Source organism: Tursiops truncatus, chromosome 13, assembly GCF_011762595.2.
Source record: "Tursiops truncatus isolate mTurTru1 chromosome 13, mTurTru1.mat.Y, whole genome shotgun sequence".
Taxonomy (NCBI): Eukaryota; Metazoa; Chordata; class Mammalia; order Artiodactyla; family Delphinidae; genus Tursiops; species Tursiops truncatus.
The window spans coordinates 22,761,247-22,777,408 of NC_047046.1; the positions used below are offsets into that span (position 1 = coordinate 22,761,247).

At 36.9% G+C, this 16,162-nt stretch overlaps 1 protein-coding gene across 1 annotated transcript in view; it reads left to right on the plus strand.

Annotated features, from left to right (window-relative positions):
• Positions 1 to 16,162, plus strand: part of HORMAD2 (HORMA domain containing 2) — a 69,271-nt gene that overhangs the window by 10,316 nt on the left and 42,793 nt on the right. The window contains 4 exon segments of the mRNA XM_033837162.2: positions 886 to 912; positions 6,712 to 6,779; positions 9,962 to 10,113; positions 10,290 to 10,549. Coding sequence (XP_033693053.1) covers positions 886 to 912; positions 6,712 to 6,779; positions 9,962 to 10,113; positions 10,290 to 10,549 — 507 coding nt within the window.

Consider the following 16,162-nt stretch of genomic DNA (forward strand, 5'->3'; position numbering starts at 1 on the left):
CTTTTGGCAAGTGAAATAGTAAAACAGTACTCTCTCCCATCCTCCCTGAATTTCATTGTCTGTCCTATGCATTTTGGAAGAAAAAAAAAACTCTATCAGAAGTTTTAATAAAAGATCACAATCTACATATTTCCTTGGCATATTATAATACATGAGGAAATATATAGGCTATACTATCTGCTTCATCTATTGGCTATTAGCATTTCATTTTCTGAGTTAATTTACAGACTCAAAGCTCTTTGTTTTTGAAGTTTTACAGACTTTTTTGAAGCTTTGTATACTTCCTGGTATATAACACGGTATATGTAGTTATGAATAGAAGGAAAATGAGAAGATACTATTTTTTTTTTTTTTTGCGGTACGTGGGCCTCTCACCGCCGCGGCCTGCCCCGTTGCGGAACACAGGCTCCGGACGCACAGGCTCAGCGGCCATGGCTCACGGGCCTAGCCGCCCCGCGGCATGTGGGATCCTCCCCGACCAGGACACGAACCCGTGTCCCCTGCATCGTCAGGTGGACTCTCAACCACTGCACCACCAGGGAAGCCTGAAAAGATACTATTGAGAGTCTTAGATATATGAGTTATTTTAAAATTTTTAAACCATAACAAATTACTGTGACTGTAGTGCAGTCGCAGTAATCATAAATATCTGGTTATCAATTTCCTTATAATCAGGGTTCACAGAATGCTCTAAAGACTCTCTATGTTCACAAAATAAGAGCTTATTCTATCTCTAGCTTGAAATATATATCTCAAGATACATATATATATATATTTCAGTACTCAATTAATATAGCACAAATTGAACTCTTCACATAGAAAATGTATTCTGTGGGGAGTAATCTAGTTTCAGAAATTAAATGCTGTTTATTTTTCCTTAAATAGCTTTACACAAATCCGAAGGAACCTGAGGTAAGAACACATAAAGAGATGGGCAGTATATTATATTTAAATATGTTTACCTGAGTTGAGGCTATAAATTATATCACTAGACTACCATATGAACAAAGCAACTTGTAGTGAGCTTTTTCAGTGTGTTTTATTATAAATGTCACCAATTCTTTATTATGAGATTTAAAAAACTACCTAAGGGTATTGGGAAAAAAACATTGAGTAGAACTGAGCGTATTCCCTAACACGTTAACGGTAAGAATCTGTATGAAAACTACCTTTTATTTTTATTTTAAATGATGCTGAATCCTTTCTATTTCTGACCTTTGTGGCATAATGCTAAACTTTTTTTTTTTATGGCTAACTTAATTCTCTCCCTTCTGACATTTTCATAGATTTTTTAAACTTTACCTCTTTACTTCTCTCTCTAAATTTCTCCCCTCTGCTTATTGAATCCTACTCATCCTCAACACCAACTTACGTTTAAAGCTTTCATGAAAGCCTCTTTGGCTGTTTTGTTCACACTAATTTCTCCTTTCTCTAAATTCCTTTCTCCAGCAGGACCTCACATTTAACACTCTTAATTAATTCATAAAGATTACTTTATCTCCCTAACCAGATTGTGATTCCTGAGGACAAATCTTGTCTTCTTTTCGATCTCCCAGTGTGAATTCATAGTCCTGGATACGTAATAGTAACTTGTGCTACTTTGAATGACAGCTGTGGCAGTGGCACAAATGGAGGGAGAAGCCCTTCGTTCTTTCTTCTCATTCTATCCTCTATTTTCCTCCCAGCTTTCTTTCCTCTTCCCTTTCCCTTTTGCTTGCTTTCAATTTTCCTTCCCTAAACCTATGGATTTAGCCTAACTGGTAACCTTCACAACTAAGTTAAGTGTTTTTTAGCCTTTAATATCCTTTCTTCTTTGGCAAGATTATAAACAGCTGTTTGAGCAAGGCAGAAGAAAACTGGTGCATGAGGTGGGTAACAATTCCTCAATGCCCAAGCTAAACCTATTTTTATCTTTGTCTCTAGTTTAGTTTCAATTTTTTTTGTTTTCAGTAGGTTTGAGGGGAGGTTTCCCAAAGTAAGATCTCCTGATAAATTGTTAATAAATTGGTCATTTCCTTAGTGCAATAAATTATTATGTTTTCTTATGCATGTAAAACTCATCTGAAACTAATGGTTTTGAGGTAGTGAAATGCTGAGGAAATTGGGCTATCTACAGAAAAATATTACAGAGTGGGAAGAAAACTGTTAAATGAGTTTTGATGCAGGCAATGTACGTAATAATAAAGTTAGAAAGCAAAAGCTTATTATATAAGTTCTGAGCTATCATTTATGACCCAGAAAAAAATATTTTGAACTCTTACATATTATTTCCTATAGCAGTGATCCCTAACCTCTGTGTTCATGGCACACTCTTGATTACTAGAAAATTTGGTGGCATGTTTAAGGGTATTAAAAGACTTAAAAGGACACCAAATGTGTCAGCAATAATTATGGTATAACTATGGCACAGCAATGTTCATAGTGCCTGAAAGTATCCATGGGGTTACACTGTTTTATGGTTGCTCTTTAGCACCAAGTCACTGATAGAACTATTTACCTCTTTGATCTCTTTCTTCTATATACTCGCAAAACAGCATTCTCACATAAAGTCTTTCTTTGGCATTTATCTGATATGGTACCATGTTTCTTGACTCATACTGGTAGAAGTATATATTGTCCCCTAAGCAAAACTGCACAAACAGTAACAACATTAATATTTACCTGAAGCAAAAATGCATTTTACACGTGGACTAAAATTTGCAGCACTCTTGTGAAGAGTCTGTCATGGTACACCAGTTGAGAACCTGTCTTAAATAAGTTTGCTTATCCAGTCCAGAGACCAACAGAGTTTTGGGCATTGCACAAACACAGCTTCTGCACTTGAGGCTTTGTTCTGATTGCTCCATCTTAAGAAAGAGATGAACTGACGAAAGTAACTAAAGTAGTGAAGAGGGCTAGTGTGTCTTTTCTGCAGATACACACTACAGAATGGGTGCAGGGTATTAATAAGATGTGTAAGCCGAAATGTAAATATGTTAAGGAAATTTTTACACAGTTTAATGTATGATAGACCCATAAAGAATTACTATATTTGAATATTGTGAGGATTCAAACCCTACTATTTCACCATCTGTTTTTCTTTTTGCCTGTTAGAGGTGGTCAACACCACTTTTAATAGACTGCTTCAGGAACTGAAATATAGATGGTCCCTGCTTCTAGCCACAATATATTTTTAGATACTTTGTTTTTAAAAAATCCTGTAGGATGAAATCCTAATTGAATGTGAACTCTATCCTGGCTGAATATTTATTCATTCAGCAAGTATTAATTGGGTTCCCCTTATGTGCCTGAAACACAGGAGTTAATGGGTAGACAAGGTCCCTGCTGTCTGGAAGCTTACGTTCTTATGAGGGAGGATAAACAATAAACAAGTAAACAAAACTTAGCAAAACAGTTTCAGATAGATCGTAATGCTATGAAGAAAATAAAAGTTGGTATGCTAGAGAGTGCTAAGGTGGGAATGGAGGAAGAAAGATTGGAGGGCAGTCCCTGGAAAGCCTCCCTGAGGGGCCACTGTTTGAGCTGAAACTGAAGAAGAGTCACCCCATGCAGGCCTGTGAGAGGTAATAGCATGTGACTGCAGAACAACACAGTAGTTAACATTGCAGGCGCTGGAGTCAAATCCCAGCTCTACTACTTACTAGCTTCATCTATAATGATGTAATACCTACTCTGAGTGTGGCTATGTAAGAATGAATAGATGTAGAGCATTTAGGGAAGTGCCCAGATATCATGATTATTATCATCAACTGGAGACAACATTTTCCAGAGTACAGTTGTGTAAAGGCCCAAAGGCAGGAAGGCATCTTGTGTGTTCATGGACAAAGAGGGTGCCCTGAGCCTGGAGCTGAGTGAGTGGGAGGGAAAGAGGCAGGAGATAAGGTCAGAGAGGTAGGCAGGGGACAGATGAGTAAGGCCCATGGACCAAGGTAAATTCTGGATTTTATTCTAAGGGCAATGGGAAACCATTAACAAAGGAGCGACATGGTCTGATTTGCATTTTCAAAACTTTTTTTGGCTGTAGAACAGAGAATGAATTTGGAGGAGGAGAAGTAGTTCGGAAGCAAGCAGATCAGATGGAAAGAGACGGTGTTGGCTTGGATAGGGTGAAGAGAATGAAGGTGAAGAGAACCAGATGGACTTGGGATGTGCTTTGGAGATAGACCTGAAAAGTCTTGCCGATGGATTGGAGTGTGGAGGGAGAATGAAAAGCTGTGTATGTTGCTGTTGCTTTGGACCATGTGGATGCATTCAGTATGATTAATAGAAACCATTGGTGAGCAGTTTAAAGACTCATGCTTATTAGGCAACACATTAATCTGAAAAGCAGGAGAATGTTTTATGAGGTGTTAAGAAGAGACTAGTGCCTGCTGTAAATATACCTTCCTTGATCAATCAGACTCGGATGGAAGTTATTAAGGATTATCATCTTCTATAAAACAATTACAAACATAACTCTTTTATTAGTAGTTGCACTAGGGACCAAATAATAAAATGTTAATAAAATTATCAGCCACTAAAGGATCCACTCTTGATACATTTAAAAAAAATAAAAGATAGCTCAGAGCATCAAAAAGGTAGAGCTGGTTGAGAAACACGGGCAGTCAAGAAGAACAGGCATTGTTTACTTGACAGGGCAACTATACCGCATCAATGCATCAACGCATCAACGGAAGAGAGGATATTGTGTATCTAGCCTGTCTGGAGTGAACCTGTTGCTGTAGGCACCTCTATTCTCACATATCTCTCGTACTCACAAAGCAACATTCTGAACTTGGTTTGATTTCTCAAGTAGACTGTCTTGCTAGAAAAAATCTTTTTCTCTTAAAAATAACTCCATTACAAGTCAGTCTTTTTAGAGTATAAGCACCATGAGCCAGTTTCCCTAGGACCTGCTCACCTATAATTCATGGGATACCAAATCTCAGAATAGACAAAAGTAACAAGAACATTGTGATTTTTTCTGATCAGTCTAACATTCCATTCCCACATTATCGAGAAACAAACACTGAAATAGATGAATGAAGGGTATTTTTTGTGTTCAGACTTAAATTCATAACCTTGCCTGTCTTTAGCACCTTCTCCAGCTCTGTGTACAGACTACTGTTGACCCTCGAACAACACAAGGGTTAGGGGTGGTGACCCCCAAGCAGTGGAAAATCCATGTATAATTTATGGTAGGTCCTCCATATACACGGTTCCTCTGTATGCTTGGTTCCTCATTTTCAGATTCAACAACCATGAATCATGTACAACTGTAGTATTTACTATTGGAAAAAAATCTGCGTGTAAGTGGGCCTGCATGGTTCAAACCCATGTTGTTCAACAGTCAACTGTACATGTATCTGGGTCAACTGTTAGCTTCAACTATTAGGCAATCACCTTATTTTAAATGGAGTACATCTCTCATGAGGAAATCTGTCCTTTATTTCTAGCTTATTTATATCTGTTTATATTTGTCCATATTTATAGCTAGCAGACAGCAGTGGTGTCTAGTTTTTAGTGCAGGATCAAAAGAACAAAAATAAAAAAACACCTGATACCATAGACCCTGGTTCCTTTCTGATTTTTTCTAGCTTTCCTGTTGCCATTCTAGTCTTCCCTGAATTACTACAGAATTCTCTCTCTCTCTCTCTCTTTCTTTTTTTTAACATCTTTATTGGAGTATAATTGCTTTACAATGGTGTGTTAGTTTCTGCTTTATAACAAAGTGAATCAGCTATACATGTACATATATCCCCATGTCTCTTCCCTCTTGTGTTCTCTCTCTCTTTTTTTTTTAGGAGTCTCTTAATTGTTCTCATGGTTCCCACTTCTCTGCACTCTTAAAATAGCCAAGGTGATCTTAAAAAATGCAGATCACTCCCATGCTTAAAATCCTTCAGTGGACTTCTGGTTTACTTGGAATAAAGTCCAAACCCCTTAGTTAACAAGGCCCCACAACTTTCTCTACAACCTCATCTCCTACACTCTCCCCCTTGCTCACTCATCGTCAGCCATTTGGCCTCCTCTGTGATCCTAGAAGAGGCTTCCTTTCCTACTGTAGAGCCTTTGCATTGATGTTTCTTCTGCTGGGGTGCCCTGCTCTCCCCTAGCTCTGCACATGGCTGACCTCTCTCATCAATGAGGCTCAGCTCAAACATCACCTCTTTAGTGAGGCCTTCCTTGTTCCTTCCAAACCAAATCACCACCTCTCCCTTCTGTACTCTGTCACAGCATCTGCTTCATATTGTTCACAGCTCTTATTACTACCTGAAATTATTTTATTTGTTTACTTGTTTATCGACCATTTCTCCCACCAGTCTGTGTTTTCCAGAAAAACAGGGACCTTTTCTGTCATGTTCACCATAGTGACTCCACTGCCTGACACAAAGTAGACATTCAATAAATATCCTTATCATGAATGAATGGTTTCTTAACTAGTTCCACTGTTATTTACCTAAGCTGGGTCAGACACTTGACTCTGTGCTTTAGCTTCTCCAGCTTTAAGATGGTAACAAGAGATTATGCCATCTAACTCATTTTCAGCATGGAGGAGAAAAAGTGTTATCTTTATATCTGGAAATATTACTCCTGAATAATGTAATGCTATAAAACAAGTATGTAGGAGGTATAGTAGGTATACAATGAAAGTGTTCCTTACCTATTATCAGATAAGATTCTGGATTTTTTAAAAATAATTTCTTTCTCTATTCCCTTTGCTATTTCTAGAAAGTGACTGAGATATACCAGTTCAAATTCAAATACACAAAAGAAGGAGCCACTATGGATTTTGACAGGTAGAATCTAATTGTTTAATGAACATGAGAAATATGTAGGATTGAGGTAAACATAAGCTTCTTGAGGCCAGAGATAGGTCTTATACTTCCTTTGTAACTTCCCCAACAATCTCACAAAAACCACTATTATGAAAAGGGACTGTAAAAATTGTTTAAATTTCTGAAATCCATAGATGAAGCCAGTAGGAGAAGAGGCTTCCTTTGCTTCTTTCCTTCTTCTCCTATAGGTGATATTAGTAGGGTCTAAAGGCAATTTAGTGGTTAAGAGTTCCAATTCCTAAGGCAGAAAGATCTAGCTTGGAACCCCAGCTCTGACTATTACTGGTCATTTAACTTTGGACAGAATAATAAACCTCCCTAAATATTAGTATTCTCATCTGCAGAGTGGAATTAATAATATCTACTTCATATGGTTGCTGTGATTATTAAATTATAATGCATATACAAAGCTTTACCCGTGCCTGGCACATAATAAACACACAGTAAATTGTACCTAGTGGTGGGGATGGTGGTGGTCTTTGGAGGCAATGGTGGTTGGTGGGTGGCACAGCAGTAGAAATTATATTAATGAGGCTGTCTATGTGGTGTTGATTGAAGAACTCCATGAGGCTCTATCTAGCCACTAATTCAAAGTTTCTCAATTGCTATGCCAAGATATTAACCCTTTCTACCCTCAATATAGCCAGATCAGGACTGGGGTAGATGAAACCCCTGTGCTATTTACCTATAGACACAAATATTCTCATCTGTTTACCCCAGTATGTCATACAAATATAATTATCTATGTGTCCCTGTATGGAAAAGACTGGAAAGCACTGCATTTTCCTATCAAGTCTGAAATTCCAAGTTTTAGATATACTAATGGGTTAAATAGCAAGGACAAGGACATTTACTTCAGAAGGTCCTTAGTAAAGATGGAGATGTTTTGTTGAGGAGCAACATTTATTCCCCTCCCAGTAGCTTTTGGATTCAGATAGAGCTAAGTATTGCTGATGAGACGGAACAGAAGTGGGGAGGGTGGATGATGGAGAAAAGCCTTGGGTGGTAGAAAGCTGCACCTCAGGGGGATGAGTTTCTCTGAAAGGAATAACACTGAAGAGGAATGTGGCCTAATTCTCAATTTTCCATACTATTAGCTCTGTCTCATCATTTATTATTACAAGTTTAATGATTTCTCTCCAAGATTCACACCCTTAATTATCTTCTCATTTGTAAAATATATGGACAGCATTAGGATGTGACGTGGAAGTAAGTTCTAGGAACAAGAATTAAGGTACTAACCATCATTAGCTAACATCTGTATAACACTTTACAGATTGTTCAGCACTTTTCACACATATTCTCGCACATAAAACAGCTGCCTTTTACTCTCTGTACAACTGACAAGCAGATTAATCTCTTTTGTTACGAAGGCACATATGTCTAGAGGTGAACAGTAAAACATAAATGGCCGAATCTGGGACTTCCCTGGTGGTCCAGTGGTTAAGACTCCATGCTCCCAATGCAGGGGGACCGGGTTCGATCCCTGGTCAGGGAACTAGATCCCACATGCCACAACTAAAAGTTCTCTCACACCGCAACGAAGATCCTGCGTGCTGCAACTAAGGCCCGGCAGAGCCAAATAAATAAATAAATATTTTAAAAAAGAAAAAAGAAGAAATGGTCAAATCTTTTACTAAGGGGAAGAGAAGGTAATGCATACGTGACCAAAGGTGGGCATTTGTTCAAGTGATTGTTCATACAAAATTACCTTATCACCTCTTCTATAGTAAAGAAAATTTTCCTTTTAAAAGAGTACAAGGGAGTCTTGAAAATGATTTTACATGAGTATGGTTTTATGAATATGGTGTATACTGAAGGATCCCATGTGCTACATGGCAATAGCCCCTCCCTCTCATTACCTATTTCAAATTGGTTAAATCCTGGTAGACAAAACTTTAAGTTTTTCAAAACTGAAAAAGGAGCAAATGTGATTCCTTAATGTTTGTTTTATGAATTCACACTATCTCTAGTAGTTCAATTACTAAGGATTATTTTTCAGTATTGAGAAAGGCATTGTAAAAATATATTGCAGTCATAGTCCTTGGAAACTACTCAAATGTGAGACTAATTGGGGAAAAAATTTTGGAGAGAAATAAAAAATGTTTAGAGTTGGAAGGTAATTTAGTCCAACTTGTCCATTCATTCATTAATACAACAAATGTTTATTGAGTACTTAATATAGTTGGGCACTAAACTTAGTACAGTGGAGATGAAAAATATAGCCATTCATAGTCTGGAGGGAACATACAGTTACAAACAGGGGTGAGGTATAGGGATTACCAGGGAAGACTTCCCTGAAGAGATGACACATGAGATGGGTATTAAAGGATAAATTCGGCAGAGTCAGGAAAAGAAGTGGGAAAAGCACAGTACAAGCAAAGTGAACAGCACATACAAATGCACAGGAGTAAGAAGGAACTGGGTAGTAGTTGCAGATGAAGGTGGAGGTGAGTGTGTGGTTGGTTGTGAAAGGCATTGTACACACACTGTTCTCAAATTTGATTGAAAGTTGATGGATATAATAGAAGAAACTTAAGCAAGAGAATGACATGAGTGGATTTTCCTATTAGGATATTATTTTGGTAGTAGTGTGGAGAATGTTTTGCAGTGTGGGCAAGAAGAAAAGCAGGAAGAATAGTCAGTCATTGTCATAATCCATGTAAGAGTGAGAAGGGGATGCCTCTGAGAGATAACCAGATGATGCAAAGGCCCAGAGTTGATGATTGATTTAACTTGGAGAGGTATAGAAATGTGTGTAAGCTTATCTCACATAGGAGCTAACTGACATAGAGTGTCTAAGTGACTTGACCGGGGTCATTCAGCCAGTTAGCAGCAGAGCCAATATTAAATGTCAAGTCCATTGCTCTCACTATTATAGTATGCAGTTATTTGTAAATCAGATTTTTAAAAAATCAGGTCACATTGAAAATGTCTTAAAGGGAACTTGCTACTTAAGAAATCCTTTGTATATACATTGCAAAAAGTACAATAACTCCTCTAATTTACATTCTAAAATAGTCTCAAGAGTGTCCTGAGTTTATATTTATCTGATCATATAGTAAAAAGTTTTGTTCTTTTTAAAATAGATTTTCAGTATTATATGTGATTGAAAAGTATGCTGTTTTTCCATGTGGTTATAGCAGTAGCACAACCTTCGAAAGTGGGACAAACAGTGAAGATGTTAAGAAAGCCAGTGTTCTACTGATGCGTAAATTGTACATGATGATGCAGAACCTTGGACCCCTTCCTAATGATGTTATACTTACTATGAACCTCCACTACTATAATGCAGGTAGGTGGAGACCTCTAGTCAAATTCCTTCAGTGGTGAAGTAAATGTTTTGGATAAATAGAAGGATTTTGGCAAGCATTTGAAAGAGATGTCTGTTGTTACACATGAAAGATTATGCTGACTTGTTCTCCTGAAACTCAACAGTTTTCTCGGTTTTCTGCCCTTTTCATTTTGCAGTGACCCCACATAACTACCATCCCCCTGGTTTTAAAGAAGGGGTAAACTCACACTTCCTGCTGTTCGAGGGGAACCCTGTAAACCTGCAAGCGGGATTGGTCTCCACTGGCTTTCACAGCATGAAATTAAAAGTCACAACTGAGGCCACCAGAGTGTCTGATTTGGAGGACAGAGTCTTTCAGGAGAGCAGCACTACAGAGATCGCCCATCAGGGTCTAGACTGTGATGAAGAGGAAGAGGAAGAGGAATGCAACAATCACGTAAGGCAAAGCTGTAGCGACCCTCCATTGCTTCAGTTAAACCCAGTTGACATTTTTCAGTTCATACACAGGTCATATCATAGTAACAGGATCCAATGGAGTGTGCCGGGTGTAAAAACTGAAACAAAACTAGCCCCTAACCTCGAGTCTTTATTCTAAAAAAGCACTATCTTCGAGAAGGAAATATACTCTGTTAGATGAAGTGGTCCATGGCTAGGAGAAAAAAAGACTTTCTAATATACTTCTTTTTATAAAAGGTACCCATGAATTTAGGAAATTTTGGATTTTCTATAACTTATAAGAGCATATTAAACATATTTTAAAATATTATAGGTGTTTATTCATACTCACTGCAAGTATAAGTAAGTTCTTGATTACTGGGGTAGAAAAGTGTTATGGATAAACTTAAGTCAGAGTGCATTCATTTTCACTGCTGTAGATTATTCTACTCTTGACAGACATTCTTTCTTCCTCTGCAATTGTTATAAACATTCATGTATACACCTCCTCGTACACATATGCAAGAGTGTCTCCAGGGAATATACCAAAGAGTTCTAGGGCTTGCACATTTTCAACTTTATTAGGTAATGAAAAACTGTTCTCTAAAATGGTTGTACCAATTTATGCTCCACCAAAAGTGGAAGGAGTGCTGTACATTATTGTCAATACTTTTTTTTTTAAGTAATACTTTAAATTTTATTTATTTAGTTATTTATGGCTGCATTGGGTCTTCGTTGCTGTGCGCGGGCTTTCTCTAGTTGCAGCGAGCGGGGCTACTCTTTGCTGGTGCGCGGGCTTCTCATTGCGGTGGCTTCTCTTGTTGTGGAGCACAGGCTACAGACACGCGGGTTCAGTAGTTATGACTTGCGAGCTCTAGAGCGCAGGCTTAGTAGTTGTGGCGCATGGGCTTAGTTTCTCTGCGGCATGTGGGATCTTCGTGGACTGGGGCTCGAACCCATGTCCCCTGCATTGGCAGGCAGATTCTTAACCACTGCGCCACCAGGGAAGTCCCCTTGTCAATACTTAATTTTACCCAAGTTTATGTTTTCTGCCTAACTCCTGGATGTAAATGGTAATGCTTCATGATTTGATTTTGATTTGCATTTCCCTGATTATTAATGAGTTTAAGTATCTTTTCATGTATATTGGCGGTTCTGGTTTTCTTATGTATAAAGTAACTGTTCAAGTCTTTCATGCATTTTTCTATTGGATTATTTATCTTTTCCTCATTGATTTAAAAATATGTTCTGAATAGTAATTATTTTTCATTATTTATGTTGCAATTTTTTTTCAGGTTTGTGGCTTGTCTCTTCACTTTCTTTAAGATGTTTTTTGCTAAAGAGAAGTTCTTAATTTTAATGTAGTCAACTCTTTTCCTCTAATATGTGCTTTTGGATATTAAGAAATTCTTCCTTATCTGAGTTCATTTTTAATATTCTCCTCTATTTTGTTATAAAAAATTTAAGGTTTTTCTTTTTACATTTTTATTCCACTTGGAGTTTATTTTTATTTGTGGGGTAAGGTAGACCAGACCCCTTTTACATTTTAAAATCCAAGTATAATATACATACAGAAAAATACATATATCATAGTGATACAGCTCAATAAATATTCACAAACTGAACACCAGGGCTGGGATGAGAGTGAGGCAAACAAGGTAAGAGTGAGTACCACCTTAAATATTACTTCCTAGGTATCTTGTTTGCCTCACCCCATTCCAGCCCTAATGAATACACATGTGAAATCAGCACCCAGATCAAGAAACAAAATACTACCAGCACCTTGAGAAAACTCAGTCTTACTTTGCAGTCACTGTTCTACTCAACAGGAGTATCTCTATCCTGGCTTCTATTAGCATAGATTAGTTTCTCTTGTTTTTTATTTTATAGATGTGGAATCATGGAGTATGAAACATTTTTTCACTGCTTTGAACATTCCGAACATGTTTTTTAGTGAAATATATACACATTTCTGGAGGGAATAGATTTACTAGGAGTAGAATTGCTGGGTCACAGGATATGAGTACATTTAGCTTCAACAGATACTACAAAGCAATTTCCAAAGTGCTTGTGCCAATTTACACTTCCATCAGCAAGTTTTGGTTGCTCCACATCCTCACCAAATGTTGGCATTTTCCATCTTTTTAATTTTAGCCATTCTGGTGGGTGTGTAGTGGTAGGTCATTGTGGTTTTAATTTGTAGTTTCCTGATGACTAATGAAGATGAGCACCTTTTCACATGTTTATTGGCCATGTTGGATGTCCTCTTTCGTGAAATGTCTTTTCAAGTCATTTGTCATTTTTCTATTGGGTTCTGTTGGGTTTGTCTTTCATTCTTATGGATTTGTAGGAGTTCTGAATATATATTCCACATATAAGTCCTTTGTCAGATACATGTATTGTGAATATCTCTTCAACTTTCTAACTTGCCTTTTTACTCTCTTAATGGTGTATTGTGATGAACAGAATATTAATTTTAATATAGTTCAACTTATCAATCTTTTCGGCTATCTTCGGCAGTTTTTATTTAAAAATTTTTATCCACTCTAAAGTTTACAGAGATGTACTCTGTTTTTCTCTAACAAGGAGAAATAGCTGCAGAAACAGAAGTGATTTTTAAAATTATAAGATACCTCCATGAATAACATCATACCAAAAATATAAATAACTGACCTTTCTCTCCCCTATCTTCAAGTATTTATATATTTTGGTGTGACGTTATTCATGGAGGTCTCATAATTTTAAAAATTGCTTCTGCTTCTGTAGTTATTTCCCTGTTTTTATATCTGGTATTTATTTGTGCCCCATTCATTTTTCTTGGTTAGATTGGCCCCAAATCAGTATTTTTTATTACTCTTTTCAAAGTCATCTTTCTTTTTTTTTTTTTTTTTGTGGTACGCAGGCCCTGCATCGGCAGGCGGACTCTCAACCACTGCGCCACCAGGGAAGCCCTCAAAGTCATGTTTTAGTTGTACTGATCTCTTCTGTTGCTTTGTTTTTCTATTTTGCTCATGTTTTGTTTTTATCTTTGCCTTCTTCTATTTCTCTGGTTTGGTTTTGTCTCCCTTATTCCAAACTGATCTCTCCATCAATATATAGACATATATATTCTACGAGTACCTCGAATTCAGTATCAAATGGAATTTCAACTTCTTACCAAACATGCTCTTCTTCCTCCCAGGTTCCTTATCTTTGTATTTCATTAAAACTTTACCAAGCAGCCTGACCAGGAATGTGTTCAACTCCTATTTTCTTCTCACTTTTCACAGCCTTTTGGTTGCCATTTCTGTCTGTTTTGTGTCTGAAATACTTCTCCAGTCTGGCCCTATTGCCATTGTACTGATTCAGGCTGTCATCATTGCTTTCTTGGTGAAAGACAGCTGAGCCTCCTAACTGAGTCTCCCTGATGTCAGCATTGCCCCTCTAATTTGTCTTCCAGAGTGCCAGAGAGTGAGGGTACTAAAACTATGATGATCATTTTCAAATATTTCAAGTTGATTTATTTTGTGTAATTTCAAAGGTCAGAATGAGAACCAGAAAATGAAAATTACATTGGCTGGGTGAGGTGTGCAGAGGTTGATTTTGGCTCAAGAGAAGGAAGAACTTTCTCTTAAAAAAAATTTTAAAGCAATATCATAATGATATTAAAGTAATTTAAAAAGCAGTGCAAATTTTCCAGCTGTCCTACCATCCCATCCCATCACTACTGTTTTCTTTCCTTTTTTTTTTTTTTTTTTTTTTTTGGCCACACCATGGCATGTGGGATCTTAGTTCCCCAACCAGGGATCAAATCTGTGCCCCCTGCAGTGGAAGCACAGAGTCTTAACCGCTGGACTGCCAGGGAAATCCCTGTTTTCATTTTTATATTTTCCGTCCCATCTAGTCTTTTTCCACAGATATACATATTTATACACGATTTTAATCATGGTATAAATATAAATTTGTTTTATTGATAATTTTATACTTAATATTAATTTTATAACTATGTCCTACCTTACTCTTCATATTTTTAATTTTAATGAACTTTTTTTTCCATTTAGGTATTATACCATTTTCCTACATTAAATATTTAAGTTAATTCCTGATTTTACTACTGTAAATGGTGTTGTAATAAATACCTTTGTATGTATGGCAGAATATTCCCTTATTTTCTAAGGGTATAGTATCAGGAGTGAAATTTACAGAGCCTGAAAATTTGTATAGCTCTCAAATGAGTATTATCATTTTCCAGAAGCTTCCAGCTTCTCTACCTCCTCAGGATGGATTTTCTAAAAAAGACAACTACTTGATAAAACTGACTGTCTTGAGAAGGGTGAACGCTTTGTCGACAGCTGTGTTCAAGTACAGGTATATACTATGTTCAAGATAGAGTATAGATGATTGTCTCTAGGGTGTTGCAAGAGAAAATCATGATTTAGGGGGAAGGTTGAACTAGACTGACCTCTGAGGTCCCTTCCATGCTAAGATTCCCTGGGTTATATTTTGAATTCCTATTAAGAGAATAATGCCCTACTAAGCACTGTGAGGAAAATTAAGACATATAAAATAGAGTTTCTACCTTTGAGAACTTTAGCTGAAGAGACAATATCTACATGATATAAAGAAAAATAATACTGGAGAGTATATGAATGATAGAAATAATATTAACTAACAATACTGAGCATGATACTCAGGGCTTCACATGTATTATCACTTTAAATCTTCCCAGCTATTTTATGAGGTAGATTCTATTATTATCCTGATTTTACAAAGGAGAAAACTGAAACTTAGAGAAATTAGCCCAAGGCTACAGATACAGTGAATAAGTAGCAGTGCCAGAATTCAAATCAAGGCAGTTGGACTCCAAAGCCTGTGCTCTTAGGATACAGAAATAAAGGTAAACTGGCACTGTGTGGGAAGGTTTCATTGAGTTGATTTTATGGATACATCAGTTTGATTGGCAGAGATTAAGGCAGAGGACGTTCCAGGCAAGTTGGAAAGTACAGTGTGGTAGCATCAGAACTTCTGTCTCTATGATTTGGAATTCCAATTCTGAACCTTCCACATCTTTTCCTGTATCCTACCTGGCTTTGCTGAAATCTCTACTTTTCATAAACTTTAACTCAAAGATTTTTAAAAGCTTTTTTAAATCATAAAATTTTTCTATTAAAATATAAAGTTTACAAAATCTTGATCAAAACAGCTTATACTGCTTTTTCACCAGTGATCCATAGTAAAGAAGTAATTTAACATAATCATCTTGTGAGGTTATTGTAAGATTGAAAAAAATATTTTAATACAATTTTCTTTTTCAGGTTATTTCTTATCTCAGTCACAGAAAGACAAATATAAAAGATTTCTACCAGTAGTTGAAATTATTCAATATTTGTACTTTTCATTTTCTGGTGTGATCCTTAAGATCTGAAGAACAATGTAAAACTGAGATCATAGTTTGGCAATGGATTCAGAAATGATTAAAGGAGATAAACTTGAAATTTAAAATTTCTTAGATGATAAGAACTCTTTTTTTTTTTTCTTTTTTTCTTTTTTGCGGTACGCGGGCCTCTCACTGTTGTGTCCTCTCCCGTTGCGGAGCACAGGCTCCGGACGCGCAGGCTCAGCGGCCATGGCTCAC